Source organism: Dendrobates tinctorius, unplaced genomic scaffold (assembly GCF_039654945.1).
Source record: "Dendrobates tinctorius isolate UK_male_01 unplaced genomic scaffold, ASM3965494v1 ptg000162l, whole genome shotgun sequence".
In the NCBI taxonomy this organism is placed as follows: Eukaryota; Metazoa; Chordata; class Amphibia; order Anura; family Dendrobatidae; genus Dendrobates; species Dendrobates tinctorius.
Genome location: NW_027361829.1, coordinates 24,847,387 through 24,871,705, shown reverse-complemented (window position 1 = coordinate 24,871,705; position 24,319 = coordinate 24,847,387). Strand labels below are relative to the sequence as shown.

Sequence of the window (24,319 nt, the reverse complement as noted above, 5' to 3'; positions counted from 1 at the left end):
CATCACCGCTGCTGTGTGCTGGGAATGCCTCAACCAACCGGATAACCAGAGTTGCTTGTTTAGTAGCCAATATTAGGTCAAGGTTCTCCTGTGGCATGATGTTTTGTAATTTGCCTTTATAGCGTGGATCTAGGATGCTGGCCAACCAGTAGTCGTCATCGTTCATCATTTTGGCAATGCATGGGTCCCTTTTTAGGATCTGCAAGGCATAATCTGACATGTGGGCCAATGTTCCCGGTGTCAATGATGCACTGCGAGTGCTGGGTGGAGGAGCACTTTCTGGCAAATCCACATCCCTCCAGTCACGCACAAACCCTGTACCAGACCTTGCCACGCCAACATTTTCACTTGCCCCACCAGATGCATCCTCCTCCCCTAAGTAATCATCCCCATCATCATCCTCCTCCTCCTCTTCTTCCTCCACCTCGTCCAGGAGAGGTCCCTGAGCAGACAATGGCTGAATGTCATCAAGTATTCCCTCCACCTCTTCCTCCTCGTCAACATTGGCTGCAGACGCCTGCTCCTTAAGGTGCGTCAAAGTTTGCATGAGCAGACGCAAAAGTGGGATGCTCATGCTTAGGATGGCGTCGTCTGCGCTTACCAGCTGTGTGCATTCCTCAAAACACTGAAGGACTTTACAGAGGTCTTTCAGCTTCGACCACTCCACACCTCTCAACTCCAGTCTGCTCTCAAAGTGCCTGGCCGTGTATCCTCCCACAAATGCATTATGGCCAGCCTCTGCTCGCACAGCCGCTCAACCATGTGCAGGGTGGAGTTCCACCTTGTTGCAATGTCGATAATGAGGCGGTGGTTGGGAAGGTGGAGCAATCGCTGCAGCTTCTGCATACGAATGGAGTGTACAGGCGACTGGCGGATGTGCGCGCACAGTCTTCGCACCTTCTGGAGCAGGGCTGTTAACTCCGGATAATTATTGAGGAAGAACTGCAGCACCAGGTTCAAGGTGTGAGCCAACCAAGGTATGTGGCTGAGTTTTGAAAGGGCTATGGCTGCCACAAAATTACGGCCGTTATCACTAACTACCTTGCCTGCCTCAAGATGTACACTGCCCAGCCATGACTCAGTTTATCGCTGAAAGTACTCGGCCAGCACCTCGGCGGTGTGTCTGTCGCCCAAACACATCATCTGCAACACAGCCTGCTGACGCTTTCCACTAGCTGCTCGATAGGGGGACACCTCGTGTGCAACAGTGGCAGCTGCAGATGGAGTGCTCGTACGACTGCGCTCTGTGGACGAGCTTTCGCTTCTGGAGGAGGAGGAGGGTCGAACGCATACAGCCAACTGTTTCCTATACCGTGGGCTAGGCAGCACTGTCCCACCACCGCTGTCCCCTGTGGACCCTGCATCCACCACATTAACCCAGTGCGCAGTGATGGACACGTAACGGCCCTGGCCATGCCGACTGGACCATGCATCAGTTGTGAGGTGTACCTTTCCACTCACTGACTGCTTGAGTGCATGGACAATGCGGTCTTTCACATGATGGTGGAGGGCTGGGATGGCTTTGCGAGAGAAGAAGTGGCAACTGGGTAGGTCATAGCGTGGTACTGCATAGGCCATGAGTTCGCGGAAAGGTCCGCTTTCCACCAACCGATAGGGCATCATCTCAAACGAGATTAGTTTGGCAATGTGGGCGTTCAAACCCAGTGTACGCGGATGAGGGACTGAGTACTTTCTTGACCTACTCATAGTGTCTGGGAGGGTGAGCTGGACTTGAGAGCTGCATATGGTGGAAGTAGCGGTGGACAGGGCGGACTGAGAGAGGGTTGATGATGGTGATGGAGTTGGTGTTCTTTCTGATGGCCTAGATTGAGTATTTCGTTGATATAACAGTGGGATTCCCTGACTGCTGTGGCCTTGCAACGACACCTCAACATTTGCTGCTGTGCTAACCGGTGGGCTTACAGTGGGGGAAACAATGTAGCATTGCTGACTACCTTCTTTTTGATCAGTTGCACATGTGGTACTTGAGGTTTGGTGTTGTGTCCACGCTTGCAAGTGCATGCTGGTTAAATGTCTAAGCATGCAACTGGTATTCAAATTTTTCAGATTTTTCCCTCGGCTAAAGGTCTTTGCGCACTTCTTACAGTTAACCTTGGCCTGATCATGAGGATTTTGTTCAAAAAAGTGCCACACTGCACTCTTCCTACTTTGGCAGACATTTTGCGGCCTAGCACGCTGTGATATTTTGAACCTCTGGACAAGCTGTCCAGCAACTCTTTTGATTTTTGGAACCTGTCTTTGGAGTGCTCCGGGCCTGCCAGATAACAGCTGTTGCGATGTCGATGTCTGCTGTGGATGCTCCTCCTTCTCATCTGAGCTATTGGAAGCAGCACCCTCTTCCCCTAATGGATGCCAATCTGGGTCAACAACTGGGTCATCCATCACCTCCTCTTCAATTTCATGTGCACCTTCCTCTGTGTCATCGTGTATGGTGGTATAGTGTGCGGGAAGGGGCACCTGAGTCTCATCAGGGTCAGAATCTGGCTCTGTACACTGCGAGGACAATGTAGTGCTCTGAGTGAATGTACCAGCAGAATCATCTATCAGTGGCTGTGCATCAGTGCACTCCATGTCAGATTCATCTTAGCCTGGGTAATTCACCATTTCACTTGATAATCCAGGCATGGTATGTGAAAACAGCTCCATGGAGTAATCAGCAGTATGGCCTGCGTCATCCTTCAATCTTGGTTGGGGTGAAGGACACAAGGAAAGGTGTGGTTCATGAACATGAGCCTCCAATGACGACTCAGTGCTTTTATTTTTTACAACTTCAGAAGAGGAGGCGATAGAGCTGGAGGCTGAGTCAGCAATGTAAGACAAAACTTTTTCCTGAAGCTCTGGCTTTAAAAGCGGTTTGCCAACTCCTAGAAAACTAAGCCTTCAAGGCCTTGTGGAGCCAGACGATGACGCAGGCTCAACACCTCCTGCATTCGGTCCTATTTTGCTTTTGCCGCTACCATCAGATCCACCACCAACACCATCATTACCAGCTGCCAACCCCCACCAAATTCCACGGCCTCTTCCACCAGCCTTCCTCATTTTTGGTAGAAATGTAGACAAAATCCAACAAACTATATAGTAATGTAAAACAAGGTACAAGGTGTCTATAGGACGGGGAGATTTTGAATTTCTGCACACACTTGTGGACACTGGACACTTTTGGATTGTGTGAGGCCCACTGAATATCACAGCGCTATGTCACAGGCTCGATGTCGCAGGTGTGAAAAATGTCACTAGAGGATAACGGAGATTTTGAATTTCTGCACACACTTGTGGACACTGGACACTTTTGGATTGTGTGAGGCCCACTGAATATCACAGCGCTATGTCACAGGCTTGATGTCGCAGGTGTGAAAAATGTGACTAGAGGATAACGGAGATTTTGAATTTCAGCACACACTTGTGGACTCTGGACACTTTTGGATTGTGTGAGGCCCAGTGAATATCACAGCGCTATGTCACAGGCAGAAATTGGCTAGTGTATGACAAACTACAAGGTGTATATAGAATTGGGCAGAATAGGAATCTCCCTAGAGTGTAGGTCTGTAAGAACGGAACAAGTCCTCGACTTATCCTTACAGAGCGACACACAGATAGCTTCACTGTGGCCATGATAACAGCCGTTACACGGTACTGAGAGGAGCGTGCACATACACGGCTGTCCGGTGTACGTAAAATTGTCAAGCTCTGTGTTTTTTAAGTATACGGACTGACACACACTGTCTATCTATAGTTTTGAATTTGATCAAACAGCAAATATATTTAACTGTTTGAAAACTAGACAAAACTAGAAATTGCAGGTCTGTAAGAACGGAACATGTCCTCGACTTATCCTTACAGAGCGACACACAGATAGCTTCACTGTGGCCGTGATAACAGCCGTTACACGGTACTGAGAGAGGAGTGTGCACGTACGCGGCTGTCCGGTGTACGTAAAATTGTCAAGCTCTGTGTTTTTTAAGTATACGGACTGACACACGCTGTCTCTCTATAGTTTTGAATGTGATCAAACAGCAAATATATTTAACTGTTTGAAAGCTAGACAAAACTAGAAGGTGCAGGTCTGTAAGAACAGAACATGTCCTTGACTTATCCTTACAGAGTGACACACAGATAGCTTCACTGTGGCTGTAATAACAGCCGTTACACGGTACTGTGTGAGGAGTGTGCACCGCTGTATGGTGTGAAAAAATGCATGCTCAGTACCTCACCAGGACAAAAAAAAAAAAATTGGGATTGCTTTTAAAAAAGCAGTTTGCAGAGCAGTGGGTAAACAGCAATGCAGCCATCAGGAAGCCTTAGAAGGCAGTCTAACAACCAACACCGCTGATCCAGCAAAATATAGCCTCCACTTGCACTGCACACACAGTGACTGGTGTGTTGTACAGGCAAAATCGCTAGCAGCAGAAGCAGTTTTGGGTGTCTTCTTCCCTGCCTAACGCTCTCCCTACAAAATCAGCAGCAGCAGCAGCTCTCCCTATTCTGAGATCAGCATGAGTAACATGGCAGTCGGCGTGCACGCCCTTTTATACCCCCTGTGACGCCCACAAAGCAAGCCAATCACTTGCATGCCCTTCTGAAAGATCATGGTGACCACTGCCTATGTCATCACGTTGCCCACAGTGTCCGTGGATCCTGATTGGCTGAAAAAGAGCGCAAAACAAACTTTTGAAACGCGACTTTGGCGCTTAAGTCGCCGACCTCGTGGTCGACCTTATCCTAGGGTCGGGTTTCGTTTCATGAAACCCGACTTTGCCAAAAGTCGGCGACTTTTGAAATTTTTTGACCCGTTTCGCTCAACTCTAACCATGAGTTTTAAACACAGCTTTCATCCTTTCCACCAGTCTTTCACACTGCTTCTGGGTGACCTTATGCCACCTTAGCAGTTCTTCTTTGTTTGATGGTTTGTGACTATCCATCTTCCTCTTGATTACATTCCAGAGGTTTTCATTAGGTTCAGGTCTGGAGATTGGGCTGGCCATGACAGGGATTTGATGTGGTGGTCCTTCATCCGCACATTGACCTAGCTGTTGTGAACACTTTTGACCTGGATTCTGAGTTTGGGCTACCTCTGCTGGTTGCTGATGGTAATGGAGCTGGTCTGGCTGACAGAAGTCAATCACCTGAGGAGGATGATTGGAGGTCAGTTGTTACAGACTGGAGAGATTTAAGTGAGCAATCTTCCCTCAGTTGGTGCCGGTGATTTGGATTTCTTCCTGAACATTTTGAAAGTCTGCTTGCCTCCTGCTTTGTCCTGCATCTTTCAGATAAGTTATTTGTCTGCTTGAATCTTTTTGCATTTGATCCATTTTTTGCTTTTCTCTAATTTCTGCTTTGCAGGTTTGAGTTCAACCTTGTTCCCTGCAGGGACCTGTGCTGGACTCTGTTCCATATGCCACAGCTCATGTCAGTTTTTGATTTTGTTATGATTAGGTAACCGAGGAGAATAGCAGGGGAATAGGCTAGGCCAGTCCTCAGAGTTGGGGAACATTACCTGAGCAGAATGAATCAAATGTTTATCCAGCTTAACCTTGTCTGTGGCTTGATTCATACATCCTTTGCAAAGATTAACCTGCCCAATTCCAGCCTTGCTGAAGCATCCCCAGATCATCACTGATCCTCCACCAAATTTCACATTGGGTGCAAGACACTGTGGCTGTACACCTCTCCAGGTCTACGTCTAACCATTAGATGACAAGGTGTTGGGCAAAGCTGAAAATTAGACTCATCAGAGAAGATTACCTTACTCCAGTCCTCTATGGTCCAATCCTTATGGTCTTTGGCAAACTTCAGCCTGGCTCTCCTTTGCTTCTCATTGATGAAAGGTTTTTTTTAGCTTTAGAAGACTTGAGCCCCATCTCTAGGAGCCTATTACGCACTGTTCTTGCCGTGCACTTCACCCCAGCTGCCATTTGCCATTCCTTTTGTAGGTCACTTGATATCAACCTGCGGTTGTATTCAAATAAGATGACTGTCATTCCAATCAGTGTAGAGTCGTTTTTGCCCTCTGCCGGTCCATAGCTTTGTTATCCCCAATATCTGCTGCTCGACTTTGCTGGAATTGACTGCCGACTTAGAAATTGTAAGGATGGAGGCTACATGACGCTCACTGTATCCCTCTGCTAGTAAAGCCAGAATTGAGCCCTTCTTTTCCTCACTCAATACTTTTCTTTTGAACTCTTTTGGCATGGTTAAACGTTTTTTTTCATTCCTATTTCTTCTAGGAGATTACTAGCACTTGTTTTGCCTTCCAGCTTGTCCTAGTGCAAGAGGATTGTGAACACCACAGCAGGGTTTTTTTTATACTTTCCTTTGTTAAATAAGATTTGGTTCAGGTGATCATCTAATCAGAAGCACATTACGTAGAATGAGGTGTACTCTGGTTGGAATTCAGCTGACACTGTAATTGAATGGCTGTCAGACATGTAGAGAAGCTGATTTTTATAAAACTGTGCAGTGGTCTCTTAATTTTTGCCAGAGCTGTATATATACAGTGGGTACAGAAAGTATTCAGACCTCTTTAAATTTCTCACTATTTGTTTCATTGCAGCCATTTGGTAAATTCAAAAAAGTTCATTTTTTTTCTCATTAATTTACACTCTGCACCCCATCTTGACAGCAAAAAACAGAAATGTAGGCATTTTTGTAACTTTATTAAAAAAGAAAAACTGAAATATCACAAGGTCATAAGTGTTCAGACCTTTTGCTCAGACACTAATATTTAAGTCACATGCTGTCCATTTCCTTGTGATCCTTCTTGAGATGGTTCTACTCCTTCATTGTAGACCAGCTTTGTTTAATTAAACTGATAAGATTTGATTTGTAATGACACATACCTGTCTATATAAGACCTCACAGCTCACAGTGCATGTTAGACCAAATGAATATCATGAGGTCAAAGGAACTAGTCAAGGAGCTCAGAGACAGAATTGTGTCAAGGCACAGATCTGGCCATGGTTACAAAAAATTTCTGCAGTACACAAGGTTTCTAAGAGCACAGTGACCTCCATCATCCTTAAATGGAAGAAGTGTGGGACCACCAGAAGTCTTCCTAGACCTGGCCATCCAGCCAAACTGAGCAATTGTGGGAGAAGAGCCTTGGTGAGAGAGGTAAAGAAGAACCCCAAGATCACTGTGGCTGCGCTCCACAGATGCAGTAGGGAGATGGGAGAAAGATCCACAAAGTCAACTATCACTGAAGCCCTCCACCAGTGGGGCCTTTATGGCAGCGTGGCCCAATGGAAGCCTCTCCTCAGTGCCAGACATATGAAAGCCCACATAGAGTTTGCTAAAAAAACACATGAAGGACTTCCAGACAATGAGAAATAAGATTCTCTGGTCTGATGAGACAAAGATAGAACTTTACGGTGATTTTCAGCTGCAGGGACAGAACAACTGGTTACAATTGAAGGAAACATGAATGCAGCCAAGTACAGCGTTATCCTGGATGAAAACCTCTTCCAGAGTACTTTGGACCATTCTTGACTGGCCCAGCCAGAGCCCTGATCTAAAACTAATTGAGCATCTCTGGAGAGACCTGAAAATGGCTGTCCACCAACGTTCACCATTCATCCTGACAGAATTGGAGAGGATCTGCAAGGAATAATGGCAGACGATCCCCAAATCCAGGTATGAAAAACTTGTTGCATGATTCCCAAGAAGACTCATGGCTGTACTAGCTTAAAAGGGTGCTTCTACTCAATACTGAGCAAAGGGTCTGAATATATATATATATACACACTTACATTTGTTTTGTGTGTGTAAACATTATATTTGAACATGGTATGTAATGATTTAATGGTCTTCAATGGTGAATGCAAAAGAAGAGGTTGGACAAGGAAATGACATCACAATTCTTTTTTTTGTTAAATAATATATCTTTATTTAGCTTGCAAATCCGCAGAGAAAACCGCATGAAAATCTGCATCAAATCCGTATCAAAACTGTGCGGATTTTCAACTGGCTTTTCTGCCAAGAGAGGCAGAATCTGTGCAGAATTTTAGAAAGGCAAATCTGCAACTTGTGCACATACCCTAAAAGTACAAAGAAAAGACACAAAACTGAAAAGGGGCATGGGAGATCTTATTTATGAGGAAAGACTAGAATTAAATTTATTTAGCCTTGAGAAGAGATGTCTAAGATGGAACATGACATGTTGATAATATGATCAAAAAGTGTTTCATGTAAAACCCCCTGAAAAGACAAGAGGACACTCCCTCTATAAGGAGAAAAAAGGTTCAGTCTCTATCGGAAATAATGTTTCTTTGCAAGAATGCGAGAACTGTCCTTGGTTTCAAAAGGCGCTTAGATGCTTTTATAGAAGAGAATAACATAAATACTTGTATAAATGTATAAAATTCATGTTCTGAATGTGGATCCAAATGACTAACACTTGGGAACCAAAGGTAAAAACTTGCTCTTTAGGGCAGACTGGATCATGCAATGTGAATACACCTATACCCTATTATTATTTCCGATCTCTCGGTTGAACTTGATGGATGTGTTTTTTTATCAATTGTCCTAATGATGTAACTGCCGTATATACTCAAGTATAAGCCAAGATTTTCAGCCCATTTTCTTAGGCTTAAAGTGCCCCTCTCGGCTTATACTCGAGTCATTGTCCCAGGGAGTCGATGGGGGAGGGGAAGCAGCAGGAGCCGGCGGCTGTCACATCATACTCACCCCCTCCTGGTGCGGTCTCTACAATTCCCTGCTTCTCTGATGGTCTCCAGCGCCAGCAGCTTCTTCCTGTGTTCAGTGGGCACGTGGTACCGCTCATTAAAGTGATGAATATGCACCCGACTCCACTTCCATAGGCGTGGGGTATGAAGGGGAGGACAGGGGGAGGATGGATACACAGGGGAGGATGGGGAGGATGCTGAGCCATGCATACAGCTGGGGGAGGAGAGAGGAGCCATGCGTACAGGGGGAGGACGGGGGGCCATGCATACACGGGGGAGGACGCCGAACCATGCATACAGCATGGGGAGGATGGAGGAACCATGCATACAGGGGGAGGATGGAGGAGCCATGCATACACGGGGGGAGGATGCTGAGCCATGCATAGAGCAGGGTGAGAACGGAGGAGCCATGCATACAGCAGGGGGAGGACAGAGGGGCCATGCATACAGCAGGGGGGAGGACGGAGGAGCCATGCATACGGCAGGGGGAGGATGGAGGAGCCATGCATACAGCAGGGGGAGGACAGAGGAGCCATGCATACAGCAGAGGGGAGGATGGAGGAGCCATGAATACAGCAGGGGGAGGACAGAGGAGCCATGCATACAGCAGAGGGAGGACGAAGGAGCCATGAATACAGCAGGGGGAGGACGGAGGAGCCATGCATACAGCAGGGGGAGCCACACATACCAGGACAGGGATGATTGGACAATGCATACTCGACTTATACTTGAGTCAATAAACTTACCCAGTTTTCCGTGGCAAAGTTAGGGTGCCTCGGCTTATACTCGGGTCGGCTTATATTCAAGTTTATACGGTATATCACATGCAGCAACTAACAAAAAGACAGTTCCATGACGCTATATTGTTAGCATAGCACACCTACATCTTTGTCTAGCACACTTCTCATGCAAACTGAAAAATAATAGCTATGTCATGCTAATAGTGCAGATCACCATTATGATGACCATTTTATTGATGCTGGTTATATCTGTATGTCCAATTTTGGCCAATCTGTTGGTTTGGCATTGATTAGCTTCTGGAAAGCATTAGATTGGCCTTTCAGTAAATGGAAATGCAAATTACTTTATTCATTTTGAAACTCTGAATTGATCGTGTCCAGTCTAAACATAGGGCTAGGTCTTTGTAGCATTTTTATGAGATGTGATCCTATGAAAGCCTATCAAACTTCATGAGAACAATGCATAATCTTGTAATCAGGACGGAACTTCATGATTTTTTATGCTTGATATCAAGCTAAAATTTTGATACAAGTAGCAAAATGTTTAGGATCACTGCTAATCACAGCATGTGTACCAGATCTTTGTATGCAAGACAAAGAACGAGGGTGTCCATGGCATGACTCAGGACAAATGTTATTCTCTAGAAATAACTAATAATAAAGGGACATCTTAATAGCTATACATAGGTCTTGAAAACCACAGAGGAAAAATCGTGGGGCAGTGTACAAAAACACTACATCATTGATATAATGGAAAGTTGTCAAAACAGCACTAGGTTACATACGGTATGTCTGCTTCAAAAAGAAGCCATATTGAGTCTATCAGCTTTACAGACAGCTCACTTGTCAGATTTATGGGAACTATTGATCCAAGTTAATTAAAATCTATGTTCGTTGACAGGAACTAACACAAAACACGGCCTGCGATGCAAAGCCTGCAAAATGAGCATTCATCACAAATGTACAGAGACAATTGGTTCACAGCGCTGTATGGGAAAACTGGTAAGTCAACAAATGTACCCTGACTTTAGACTATTTCTTTGAATATAAAATAGCTAAAATTAGCCTTATCTTTCATGAAAACACTGTAACCAGGCTATAAATCTCAGCACGGCTGTGGGACTAATTAGCTGTAAAGGGAGACATTTAAAAGAATGAGATGCAAAATGTGTTATACAAAATAGGACAAAATCTTTATGCCTATATTTCGTGAAATTACTTGCTTCAGCTGAATGTATAATTAATATTGATAACTCTTTATAGACAGGCCTAATTTGGTCTTAATGATCAGTTTATTTATTTAATTTTTTATCATAGCATTTCAGGAATCATATTTTTGTCATTAACATAGCTGTTACTTGCAAGACATTGTATTTTCCAATGACACCATTTTTGGGTATATATGGTACACACTGTAAAACACATAAGTTTTATTAGGTTATAAGTGGAAAATGTAGTTTTCATTCGTACCATTGTGGGGTACATATTTATATTTAGCAAATTTTAATTACACATTATTTTCATTCATCATTAAAAGGGAATTTGTCACCACACTTGACCTATCAACAACTATTAATATGGCCATACGTTTTATAGACTGCTGAAAATGTCATCCCTATATGCCTCATATCAGATGACTTGCTGTTGATAAATCATCTTTTATCACTTTACATAAATGACCTCTTCTAGGCTCTGGGGAGGATGGTACCTGGAAGGTAACTCTGCCTCCAGAGCTTATTTTTCACGAAGTGGGAGTTACCAGTGTGATGTGTGATCGCCACCCTCTGCTCTCCTAATCTCACTGTAGAGCTGTGTGTGTTTATAACTGTCACATGTGCAGGTTCCTCTCAGTTTTCACTTCCATCTCACAGGCAGACAGAGTTGCAATATTGTTGCAATACAGCATAGCTCAGAGAGAAGCAAAAGATGTGTTTGCAAGAAGACAAATTTCATTTCTCCTGTTCTGTGTTAGTAACTTGTCTCAGACTGGTAACTCTACCTTCATGTAACAAAAGCTCTGGACACAGAGATAATATGCAACATCCTCAACATAGCCTGGGAGATCTTGTTTATATAAAGTGATAAAAGATGATTTCTCAACAAAAAGGCATCTGATATGAGATATACAAGGATGACTTCTTTCAGCAGTCTATAACCTGTATGTCTATATTAATAATTTAGATAAGTCAAATGTAGTGACAAACTGCCTTTAAGTATAATTGATATGCCAAATTTATTCTGCAAGACAATATGATAACACATTTTGTATATCTTGTGTATCTTATTGTGCATATATTTAAAATATATATATTTATACAGTCATGGCACCCTTGTAATTTTTACAGAAAATGAAGTATTTCTTCCATAAAATTAATGCAAGTAAACATGTTTTGTTATACACATGTTTCTTTCCTTTGTGTGTATTGGAGAAGCACCAAAAAACAGAGCAAAAAGTCAAATTGGACACAATTTACCAAAAATCCCAAAAATGGGCAAAAATTATTGGCACCATTCCAAAATTGTGGGTAAACAACTTTGCTTCAATCGTGATGCTCGTTCAAACTCACCTGTTGCAAGTAACACATGTGAGCTATATGAAAATCACAGGCATTTTGTGTCTGTGTGTGTGCCACACTAAGCATGGAGAACAGAAAGAGGAGAAGAGAACTTTCTAAGGACAATATCAACAATCTCAAGGTTGAAAATCCATCTCCAGAGATCTTGATGTTCCTTTGTCGACAGTGTGCAACGTAATCAAGAAGTTTACAAAGGTAATAGGTTTTAGACACCTATGAGAGACAATTACCTTTCACAACTGGTTCAGGACCCAACAAGAAGGGGGGCACTGCTAGACCTAATATTAACCAACAGGCCAGACCGCATATCAAATATAAGGGTTGAGGATCACTTGGGTAATAGTGATCACAAAATAATAAGTTTTCATGTATTCATTAATAAGATGTGTAGAAGAGGGGTTACAAGGACACTAAACTTCAGGAAGGCAAATTTCCAACGGATGAGAGATGATTTTGGTGCATTCAACTGAGACGATAACCTGAGACATAAAAATACTCAAAGAAAATGGGAGACATTTATTAGCATTCTGAATAGGACCTGTACACAATATATATCTTATGGGAATAAACATGGTAGAAATAGGAGGAAACCACTATGGCTAAGTAGAGCTGTAAGGGGCACTGTTATGAATGGGTCACCGAGGAGGATAGCAGAACCAGGCAAAGCCACCAGAAAACCAGAGAGGTTGGTAACTAAGCGGATTTCAGACCCCTGATCCTATCCACACAACTAGCAGTAGCCGTGGAGCATACCTACGATGCCTTAGACACCTCGGCACAGCCAGAGAGCTAACTCAGCCTAAAGCAAGAAAGGTGAAATCTAAACTGCCCCGGAGCAGACCCCAAAGGAATAGATAGCCCCCAAACATATATTGTTGGTGAGACAAGATGAAAACACAAACGCAGGCAGAAAAATAGACTGAGCAAATGATGGGGCCCAGACTGACTAGACAGGACAGGAAAGGAAAGACACTGTCTGCAATCACGCAAAAAACCCTGAAAAATCCAACACGTCTGATGCTCAAAAAACACTGAAGTCACATGACTTCGCCCCCACTATATCAGCACTCTGGTACATACTGAAAGCAAAGCAAAAAGAGACCAAAATAACAGGGGACAGAACAAACTGACACAAGCAGTAACATATGGGCGGTGATCCAGCACAGCCACAGCAGGAGCAAGCTGACCCGCACAAAGCAGAGATAGACACAACCAGATCAAATGCAAAAAGATTAGCAAATGAACCACTTAGCTGAACCATGCAGGAACAGAGCAGGAGACATCAGACCTCAGAAGTCACAGGAAGAAAATCACCAGCAGGGATTGAAGGAAGTCAGCTGTCTTAAATACTCCAGTCAGAAACCCCAGATCTCCAATCATCATTATCATTATCAGGTGGCAAGCCTCTGTCAGTCTGACCAGCTCCACTACCTCCAGTAACCACCCGAGGGAGCCCAGAAAGAGAACTCGCAACACCTCTATCAATCTGACCAGCTCCACTACCTTCAGTAACCTCCAGAGGGAGCCCAGAAAGAGAATGCACAACAGTACCCCCCTTGAGGAGGGGTCACCGAACCCTCATCCATGCCACCAGGCCGGTCAGGATGGGCCAGGTGAAAAGCACAAACCAATCTCTCGGCATGAATGTCAGAAGCAGAGACCCAAGAATTATCCTCCTGGCCATAACCCTTCCACTTGACCAAGTACTGGAGTCTCCGTCTAGCCAAATGAGAATCCAATATCTTCTCTACCTCATACTCCAAATTACCTTTAACTAATACAGGGTTAGGAGGCGCCACCTCCTGGGAACTACTGGCTCCACAAACCTCTTCAACAAAGATTTATGAAAAACGTTATGAATCTTAAACATAACTGGAAGAGCCAAACGGAAAGAAACGGGGTTAAGGATTTCCAAAATCTTACAAGGTCCAATGAATCTTGGCTTGAATTTTGGAGACGCAACCTTCATAGAAATATTTTTTGAAGACAACCAAACCATATCACCCACTTTAAACCAGGGACCAATGGTCCTATGCCGGCTGGAAAACCGTTGGGCCTTTTTCTGAGAGTGGGACAACTTGTCCACTACTTGGTCCCAAATCTGCTGCATTCTCTCTACCACTAGAATCCACACTTGGGCAGGCCAAAGATTCCACCTGCCCTGAAGAAAATCGAGGATGAAACCCAAAGTTACAGAAAAAAGGCGACATCAAAGTGGCAGAACTAGCCCTATTGTTTAGCGCGAATTCGGCCAAGGGCAAAAATGAGACCCAGTCATCCTGATCAGCAGATATGAAACATCTCAAATAGGATTTCAAAATCTGGTTTGTTCTCTTAGTCTGCCCATTGGTCTGAGGATGAAATGTAGAGGAGAAAAATAACTGATAAATAACTGAATTCCCAGTTTGGAACAAAAATGCTCTCCAAAATCTGGAAACAAACTGGACTCCTCTGTCCGACACAATGTTCTCAGGAATCCCGTGCAAATGAACTACCTGTTGTAAAAACAAGGGCACCAACTCAGAAGAAGATGGCAACTTTGGGAATGGTACAAGATGGACTATCTTAGAAAATCTATCACAGATCACCCAGATAACAGTCATTCTCTGAGAGTCAGGAAGATCAGAAATAAAATCCATTAAGATATGGGTCCATGGTCTCCTGGGCACCGGCAGGGGCATCAACAAACCACTAGAACAAGAACAGGGCTTGGACCGAGAACAAGTCCCACAGGACCGCACAAAATTCCTCACATCCCGAGATAAGGCAGGCCACCAAAAAGACCGACTCACCAAATCTCTGGTACCAAAAATACCTGGATGACCAGCCCACACGGAGCAATGAATTTCAGACATTACTCTTTTCCTCCTCTGGTCAGGGACATACAACTTTCCCATAGGGCATCGTTCAGGGTTGTGCTCCTGAAATTCCTCTAGGGCACGTCTCAAATCGGGTGAGATGACGGAAAGAACTACACCCGCATTTAGAATGGTAGTAAGCTTGGTCACATCAAAAGAATCCGCAAAGAAACTTCTAGAAAGGGCGTCCGCCTTAACATTCTTAGTGCCCAGAAGAAAAGAGACCACAAAATTAAAACGTGTGAAAAACAAGGCCCACCTAGCCTGTCTAGGATTCAAGCGTTTGGCTGATTCAAGATAAATCAAATTCTTGTGGTCGGTGAGGACCACAACTTGATGTCTAGCTCCCTCCAACCAATGTCTCCGCTCTTCAAATGCCCATTTCATGGCCAACAATTCCCGATTCCCCACGTCATAGTTACGTTCAGATACTGAAAATTTTCGAGAAAAGAAGGCACAGGGATTCATCTTAGAAGTCATAGGATCTCTTTGGGACAAAACGGCTCCTGCAACAATCTACCTCCCCCTGAAATGGGAGTGAGACATCAGGTTGCCGTAGAACCGGAGCAGAAGTGAATCTCCGCTTAAGATCCTGAAATGCCGAGACTGCCTCTGGAGACCAATTCACCACATCAGCGCCCTTTTTGGTCAAATCAGTCAGTGGTTTAACAGTAACAGAAAAATTGCTTATAAATTTACTATAGAAATTAGGAAAACCCAATCATAAATGGCCTGTACTTTGTCCGGGTCCATTTCAATAGCAGACGGGGACAAAATGAATCCCAAAAATGAAATCCTCTGTACACCAAAGAGACACTTCGATCCCTTAACATACAGATAATTTTCACTCAAAATCTGGAACACAGTCCGGACATGTTCCACATGAGAATCCCAATCACTGGAAAAGATCAAAATATCATCCAGATAAATGATCAAAAACGTATCCACAAAGTCCTGGAAAATATCGTTCATAAAAGACTGGAAGACAGAAGGGGCATTAGTGAGCCCAAAAGGCATCACCAGGTACTCAAAATGTCCCTCCGGGGTATTAAACTCTGTCTTCCATTCATCCCCGTGCTTGATGCAAATAAGATTATACGCCCCCCTGAGGTCAAGTTTGGTAAACCAACAGGCACTTTTAGCTCTGGAAAATAAACCAGAAATCAGGGTTAATGGGTACTGATATTTAACAGTGATTTTGATAAGGGAACGATAGTCAATACATGGCCTTAATGAGCCATCTTTCTTAGCCACAAAAAAAACAGCACCTAAAGGTGAAGAGGATGGTCTAATATGACCCTTCTCCAACGACTCCTTGATATAAGATCGCATAGCATCATGTTCGGGTACCGATAATTTGAAAAGCCGACCCTTGGGAAATTTACACCCGGGCATTAACTCAATTGCACAGTCATAACTCCTATTAGGAGGCAAAGACATAGAGTCACTCTCAGTAAATACATCAGAAAAATCAGCCAAATAGTCAGCAATATCATGAAACTGGGGAGAGGTGGAGAAAACAGGAGTGTCACTAAGAACACATTGACAACCCCAACTCACCACAGACAAAGATTTCCAGTCCAAAACAGGATTATGAGTTTGCAACCAAGGAAAACCCAGAACAATAGTATCATGCAAATTGTGCAACACCAAAAATTTACAATTTCCTTGGTGGTCCGGGGCAACCCGCATTATCACCTGGGTCTAAAACTGGGGTTTATTCTGCGCCAAAGGAGTAGCATCAATACCCCTCAAAGGGATAGGAGTCCGCACGAGTGTCATGGGAAAACCACAACATTTGGCAAAGTCAAAATCCATCAGATTCAAAGCTGCACCTGAATCAACAAAAGCCTTGGCGGAAAATGTAGACAAGGAGCAGATGAAGGTGATCACCAAAAGGAACTTAGGCTGTACACTGTCTACCGCAAATGCGTGAGCAAAACGCTTTTCTCGTTTAGGGCAGACAGAAATAGTATGAGAGGCGTCCCCACAGAAAAAAACACAACTTATTGCGCCTTCTAAACTCCAGACGTTGCGCCCTAGACAAAACCATATCGCATTGCATGGGTTCAGAAGTTCGTTGAAAAGGCTGCAACGCCTTTCGTGCAGTTTTACGTTCATGTAAACGCCGATCAATTTGAATGGCCAATGACATAGAGTCATCAAGCCCAGAGGGGACAGGAAATCCCACCATAACATCTTTTATGGTTTCTGCCAAACCCTTCTGAAAGAGAACTGCTAGGGCATTGTCATTCCATTTAGTAAGGACCGCCCACTTTTAGAATTTTTGACAATATAACTCTGCAGAATCCTGACCCTGGTTCAATACCAATAAGGTTTTCTTAGCTTGATCAATAGCATTAGGTTCATCATACAACAACCCCAGGGCTTGAAAAAACGTGTCCACATTAGCCAGAATGGGATCTCCAGGTGTCAAAGAAAAGGCCCAATCCTGGGGATTGCCAAGCAGCAGGGAGATGACAATTTTAGCCTGCTGCACAGAGCTCCCGGATGAGTTAGGTTTCAAAGCAAAAAATAGTTTACAATTATTCTTAAAATTCAAAAATTTAGACCGATCCCCAGAAAACACATCAGGTGTATGGATTTTTGGTTCAACAGCAGATGATTGAGCGAGATAGGTGGAAATTCCCCGCACTTCAGCAGCGAGCTGCTCTACACGATCAGAGAATTTCTTGGTCTCCATTTAGACAGAAAATATCCTCCTAAGGCCCCAGAAAAAAAAAGAGGAAAAAATATACAAAAACAAATTCTGACACTTTTTTTTTTAATTCTTTCCTTCTTTAGCATACCCTAGAGTCTACAGTAAGGCTGGTGATTCTGTTATGAATGGGTCACCAAGGAGGATAGCAGGACCAGGCTAAGCCACCAGAAAATCAGAGAGGTTGGTAACTAAGCGGATTGCAGACCCCTGATCCTATCCAAACAACTAGCAGTAGCCGTGGAGCGTACCTATGATGCCCTAGATGCCTCGGCACAGCCGGAGAGCTAACTCAGCCTAAAGCAAGAAAGGTGAAATCTAAACTGCCCCGGAGCAGACCCCAAAGGAATAGATAGCCCCCAAACATATATTGTTGGTGAGACAAGATGAAAACACAAACGCAGGCAGAAAAATAGATAAAGAAAATGATGGGGCCCAGACTGACTAGACAGGACAGGAAAGGAAAGACACTGTTTGCAATCACGCAAAAAACCCTGAAAAATCCAACACGTTTGATGCTCAAAAAACACTGAAGTCACATGACTTCACCCCCACTATATCAGCACTCTGGCATATAGTGAAAGCAAAGCAAAAAGAGACCAATATAACAGGGGACAGAGCAAACTGACACAAGCAGTAACATATGGGTGGTGATCCAGCACAGCCCCAGCAGGAGCAAGCTGACCCGCACAAAGCAGAGATAGACAAAACCTGTTCAAGTGCAAAAAGATTAGCAAATGAACCACTTAGCTGAACCATGCAGGAACAGAGCAGGAGACATCAGACCTCAGAAGGCACAAGAAGAAAATCGCCAGCAGGGATTGAAGGAAGTCAGCTGTCTTAAATACTCCAGTCAGAAACCCCAGATCTCCAATCATCATTATCATTATCAGGTGGCAAGCCTCTGTCAGTCTGACCAGCTCCACTACCTCCAGTAACCACCAGAGGGAGCCCAGAAAGAGAACTCGCAACACCTCTATTAATATGACCAGCTCCACTACCTTCCGTAACCACCAGAGGGAGCCCAGAAAGATAATTCACAACAGGGTGCAATAAGTGACAAAAAGAAAGCATTTAGAGAATAAAAGCAAGTAGGTAGTGATGAGGCATTAAATAAATACAGAAAATTAAATAAATTATGTAAAAAGCAAATCAAGGCAGCAAATATTGAGACAGAGAGACTCATTGCCAGAGAAAATAGAAATAATCCCAAGATATTCTTTAACTACATAAATAGTAAGAACCTAAAAAATGATAGTGTTGGACCCCTTAAAAATAGTCTGGGTGAAATGGTGGATGAGGATGAGGAAAAAGCCAATATGCTAAATGACTTTTTTTCAACAGTATTTACACAAGAAAATCCCATGACGGATAACATGATCAGTGATAACAAAAATTCTCCATTAAATGTCACCTGCTTAACCCAGCAGGAAGTACGGCGGCGTCTAAAAATCACTAAAATTGACAAATTCCCTTGCCTGGATGGGATACACCCCCGAGTGCTGCAGGAATTAAGTACAGTCATAGATAGACCATTATTTTTAATCTTTAAAGATTCCATAATATCAGGGTCTGTACCACAGGACTGTCAAATAGCAAATTTGGTGCCAATATTCAAAAAGGGGACAAAACCTGAACTTGGAAATTATGGGCCAGTGAGCTTAATCCTGGAGGGTTTTCTAAGAGATGCTATACTGGAGTATCTGAAGAAGAATAACCTAATGGCCCAATATCAACATGGGTTTATGAGAGACTTTTCCTGTCACACTAATCTGATAAGCTTTTATGATGAGGTACGTGCTGGACTGGACCAAGGGAACGTAGTGGACGCAATGCATATGGACTTTTCAAAAGCTTTTGATACAGTGCCACACAAAAGGTTGATACATAAAATGAGAACAATGGAGATTGGGGAAATTTTGTGTAAGTGGGTTAAGAGCTGGCTCAGGGATAAGAAACAAAGGGTGGTTATTAATGGCACACACTCCGACTGGGTCACAGTTTGCAGTGAGGTACCGCAGGGGTCAGTATTGGGCCTGCTTCTTTTTAACATATTTATTAATGACCTTGTAGGGGGGCATACAGAGTAAAATTTCAATATTTGCAGATGACACTATGTCACGGGCTGGCGGAACACACCAAATAATAAAGATGGTATTTAGGTGCGTTCACAGCCCGGGGTCCACCGTGCAGAGGTGTTAACTGCTGCTCGGTAATGGCGGATGCTATATGGCAGTATAATAATGGGACACACGGGGTTAACCTCACCCAATGTGTACAGAGGCAGAATCTTATCTCTCAGAGCCGCACAACCACCAAATAATAAATGCCGTGGCCTGTTATTGCTCACAGAGCTCGGCAGTGTGAGCGCTAGCGTATAGTCACAGAACTCAGCCCTTAGATCGCAGGACTAAAGTCCCTGTAGACCGCTAGCGCTCGGCACCGCGACTGCAATGCCAGCAAAGGTTAAATCACGTGTGCAAGTGTGCACAGTGCCACTCAGGTGGACGCCACTAATCGCCCTGGGTTGGGCCAGGTAAGCACACAGGTTGCACAAGGCATTGCACCGGCGTGGCTGTCACTTGCCACAGTTCGATAGTGCCCTGCAGTGGGCGACACCATCGGACGCTAGTGTGCATATGGCTGGTATGCACTGTGGCCTATAGACTAGCCACTGAAAGGCGCTGACTCGGACTCTAAACCCTAACCACATTCGTATTATCAGAGGGAAGGGGTTTCATAATGAGTCAGTCACCAGATACATGCATCCATCATCATACACTCCAAACTATTTCAGTCTATACTAGCGCATGGGCGAGCGGCCATGCAAACCTTTTATAGCCACGGTCGTCCGGGACCTTCCTGGCTTCTCGGATGGGCCAATCCGAACATGAGCAGGACCTGAGCAGGTGACCCTCGATCTCCAATGAGATATCACTCCACAGGCATGCTCAGTGGCCCGACATGAGGACTTAGTCCCTGGAGAATCTCGCTGCTGAGCAGCATGCATTGTCATAACTGTGCCAGAGGAAGCAGCAGCAAGTAAACCCACGGACTTGGCCTGGGCAGAGCGCTGGGACTGATGAATCTGCTGAGCAGGCTCCACTATGGCTGAAGAAGAATGGGAGACCGCTGGGTGCAAGGCTCTGGATTCCTGCTGTGCAGTGGCAGGAACCTGATGCCTAACACACTGAACTCTGCAGGTTAATCAATACAGAGGAGGACAATTTTATATTACAAGAGGATTTAGGTAAACTAGAAGCTTGGGCTGATAAATAGCAAATGAGCTTTAATGGAGATAAGTGTAAGGTCATGCACTTGCGTAGAGCAAATAAGATATATAATTATGTGCTTAATTGTAAAACACTGGGCAAAACTGTCAATGAAAAAGACCTGGGTGTATGGGTGGACGACAAACTCACATTTAGTGGCCAGTGTCAAGCAGCTGCTACAAAGGCAAATAAAATAATGGGATGCATTAAAAGAGGAATAGATGCTCATGAAGAGAACATAATTTTACCTCTATACAAGTCACTAGTGCGACCACACTTAGAATAGTGTGCACAGTACTGGTCTCCGGTGTGTAAGAAAAACATAGCTGAACTAGAGCGGGTGCAGAGAAGAGCGACCAAGGTTATTAGGGAATTGGGGGGTCTGCAATACCAAGAAAGGTTATTACACTTGGGGTTATTTAGTTTGGAGAATCGAAGGCTTAGGGGTGATCTTATTACAGTGTATAAATATATGAGGGGACAGTACAAAGACCTTTCTAATGATCTTTTTACTCATAGACCTGAGACAGGGACAAGGGGGCATCCTCTACGTCTGGAGGAAAGAAAGCTTAAGCATAATCACAGATGCGGATTCTTTACTGTAAGAGCAGTGAGATTATGGAACTCTCTGCTGTATGATGTTGTAATGAGTGATTCCCTACTAAAATTTAAGAGAGGACTTGATGCCTTTCTTGAAAATTATAATGTTACAGGTTATATACCCTAGTTTCCTTGATATTTCGTTGATCCAGGGAACTAGTCTGATTGCCGTATGTGGAGTCAGGAAGGAATTTTTTTCCCCAATGTGGAGCTTACTTTTTGCCACATAGGTTTTTTTTGCCTTCTTCTGGATCAACAGGTTAGGGCATGTAGGTTAGGAAATGGGTTGAACTAGATGGACTTAAAGTGTTCCTTTAACCTTAATAACTATGTTACTATGTTACAACCCATGGCACTGTAACTAATCTCTGTGAGCATTGCAGGTAGAAAAATATTGATGAAAGGTTGCAACGCACAATAATCCAGATGGTGGATAAGAAGCCACAATCAAGTTCCAAAGATATTCAAGTTGTCCTGCAGGTTCAGGTTGTATCAGCATAATCAATCCATCGACATTTGAATTAAATGAAATGCTATGGCAGGAGGCCCAGGACGACCCCACTGCTGACACAGAGACATAAAAGCTAAACAGCAGGTTGCCAAAATGTACTTGAGTAAGCCAAAATCCTTCTGAAAAAGTGTCTTGTGGACAGATAACACGAAGATAGACTAAAATAGGGCTTTTTGATTAAGCACAACATTATACTGTTTACCAAAAATGGAATGAGGCCTACAAAGAAAAGAACCCAGTACCTACAGTCAAATATGGTGGAAGTAAAGATGTTTTGGGGTTGTTTTGCAACCTCTGGCACTGAGTTCTTTGACTGTGTTCAAGGCATCATGAAATCTGAAGATTACCAAAGAATTTTGGGTTGCGATGTAGTGCCCAGTTTAAGAAAGCTGGTTTTGTGTCCTAGTTCATAGGTCTTCCAGCAGAACAATGACCCCAAGAATCACCCAGAAATCGATGGAAACAAAGCGCTGAAAAATTCTGAAGTGGCCAACAATAAGTCCAGGTCTAAATACCATTGAACACCTGTGGAGAGATCTTAAAATTGCTGTTGGGAGAATGCACCCTTCAAATATGAAAGATCTGGAGCAGTTTGCAAAAGAAGAGTGGTCAAAAATTACAGTTGAGAGGTGTAAAAAGCTTGTTGAAGGTTATAGGAAACAATTGATTTCAGTTATTTATTCCAAATACAGTGTGTCCGTAAAGTCATGGTGCACTTTTGACCAGTCACTGGAAAGCAACAAAAGATGATAGAAATGTGAAATCTGCTCCAAATAAAAGAAAAACTCTCCCAGTTTCAAACCTATTCAGTGTAGTTTGATGTGGGCTCCATTTGTTGCCCTACACCCATCCAAATGATAGTGAAGTTCTTGCCACGCACGCGTAAAGACGTCTGGTGTAACAGAGTGAATAAAGTCTGTGATTCTCTGTTTTAAGTGATTAATGTAGCACTTTGGTCACGGATTTTGAAAAACTGAAAACTGGGAGGGTTTTCCTTTTATGTGGTGCAGATTTCACATTTTTATCATCTTTTGTTGCTTTCCTATGACTGGTCAAAAGTGCACCATGATGGGGGCGTGGCCTGGGCTCTGAGCATGTAGGCTGCAAGAGCTCTAAGCTCCCACAGTCACATTATAAAGCTACAAAATAAGCGTGCATAGGGTTAACCAAAATAACCTTGATGGACCCTATTTTATTTATGAACTTTGGGTGCCCATTTTGAGACAAAAAGCAGGTCTGTGGTCCAAAGAGGACTGAAAAAATAAGCTTTTACAAGTCTGGATGGCTGCAGTGCAGCAGAAGTTGAGGGACATCACCCCACATCATCTGCCCTCCTGTGAAGAGACCGGAGTGCCAGTGCAGGCTTTACTGAAGCCAGGATTGATCTGGAGGATCATTATTGGTACTGAGGACTTTATTTGGACCCCCCAGTAAGGTACAACATAAATCCAGCTGTCTGCACAGCTTTCTGTCTGTGGTGTGTGGAGGATAACAGTGTGGCTGTGGCGGAGGGATACAGACTCCTGCATGTTCATCTCTGCTGATTACACCTGAGTGCTGCTGAATTCTGACTGCTGTAACATCAGGGTGAGGTTAGTGAGGAGCTGAAGGGCGGAGGGATACCACCGGACTTCTAGGGCCAGACACCGGAATCGGCCAAGAACAGCGCTATACAGACTCATAAAGGACCGGATCAGAGGCGACTAGCACCGGGGGAGCCACTAAAAACTGCTGAGGTGAGGCACAACTGAAATCCGGTCACTAGAACCGGACGCTGCACACTGATCACAGCCGCAATAGAACTCAATGGGAAGTAGTTCCGGCTGTGTCCAGCCTGTCAGCATTGCAGAAACCTGACATCACAGGCCCCGCAGAACACAGCAAGTTGCCCCCGGTACTACAGGCTCAGCTATACCCCAGAACTGTGCGGCGCAGCAGGTAGTCATACCCAAGAGTACTGAGGAGAAGTATATAGATTGCGGGGAGGGCCCTCACTCTCCCCACACAATAAAGGAATACTGACTATTCTGCACTTACCAGCAGCACAGACTTATAACACAATAGTGACTGCAGTTTCTGGCTGGTGGCCCCGGTGCCCTATACTCATCTGTGCAGTGCACCATAATAGAGGATTATCCATTCTTCAAGCAAGGATCAGAGCTACAGTGGACTGCTTGCATTATTATTGAGGAATTGTGTGACTTTTGGCGCTCATACTGATGGTTTCTCAGTTGACTCCTTTTCTGAAACTTGTTTTTAGACCATTTTACTTAACTTGTCTGATTAATCAAGCTAAAAAGGTCATAGATCTCAGGCCAGGGAAGGCTGCGTGGCAAATTAT

General features: G+C 44.0%; 1 protein-coding gene across 3 annotated transcripts in view; it reads left to right on the top strand.

Annotated features, from left to right (window-relative positions):
* STAC (SH3 and cysteine rich domain) overlaps positions 1-24,319 on the top strand; it is a 707,138-nt gene that overhangs the window by 363,086 nt on the left and 319,733 nt on the right. For 2 of the 3 annotated variants that reach the window (XM_073549907.1, XM_073549908.1), the window contains exon 3: positions 10,344-10,444. The exons of the other annotated variant lie outside the window; for it this stretch is intronic. In XM_073549907.1, the coding sequence (XP_073406008.1) occupies positions 10,344-10,444 (101 nt within the window). The remainder of the gene's footprint in view (positions 1-10,343; positions 10,445-24,319) is intronic. 3 annotated transcript variants of the gene reach the window in all.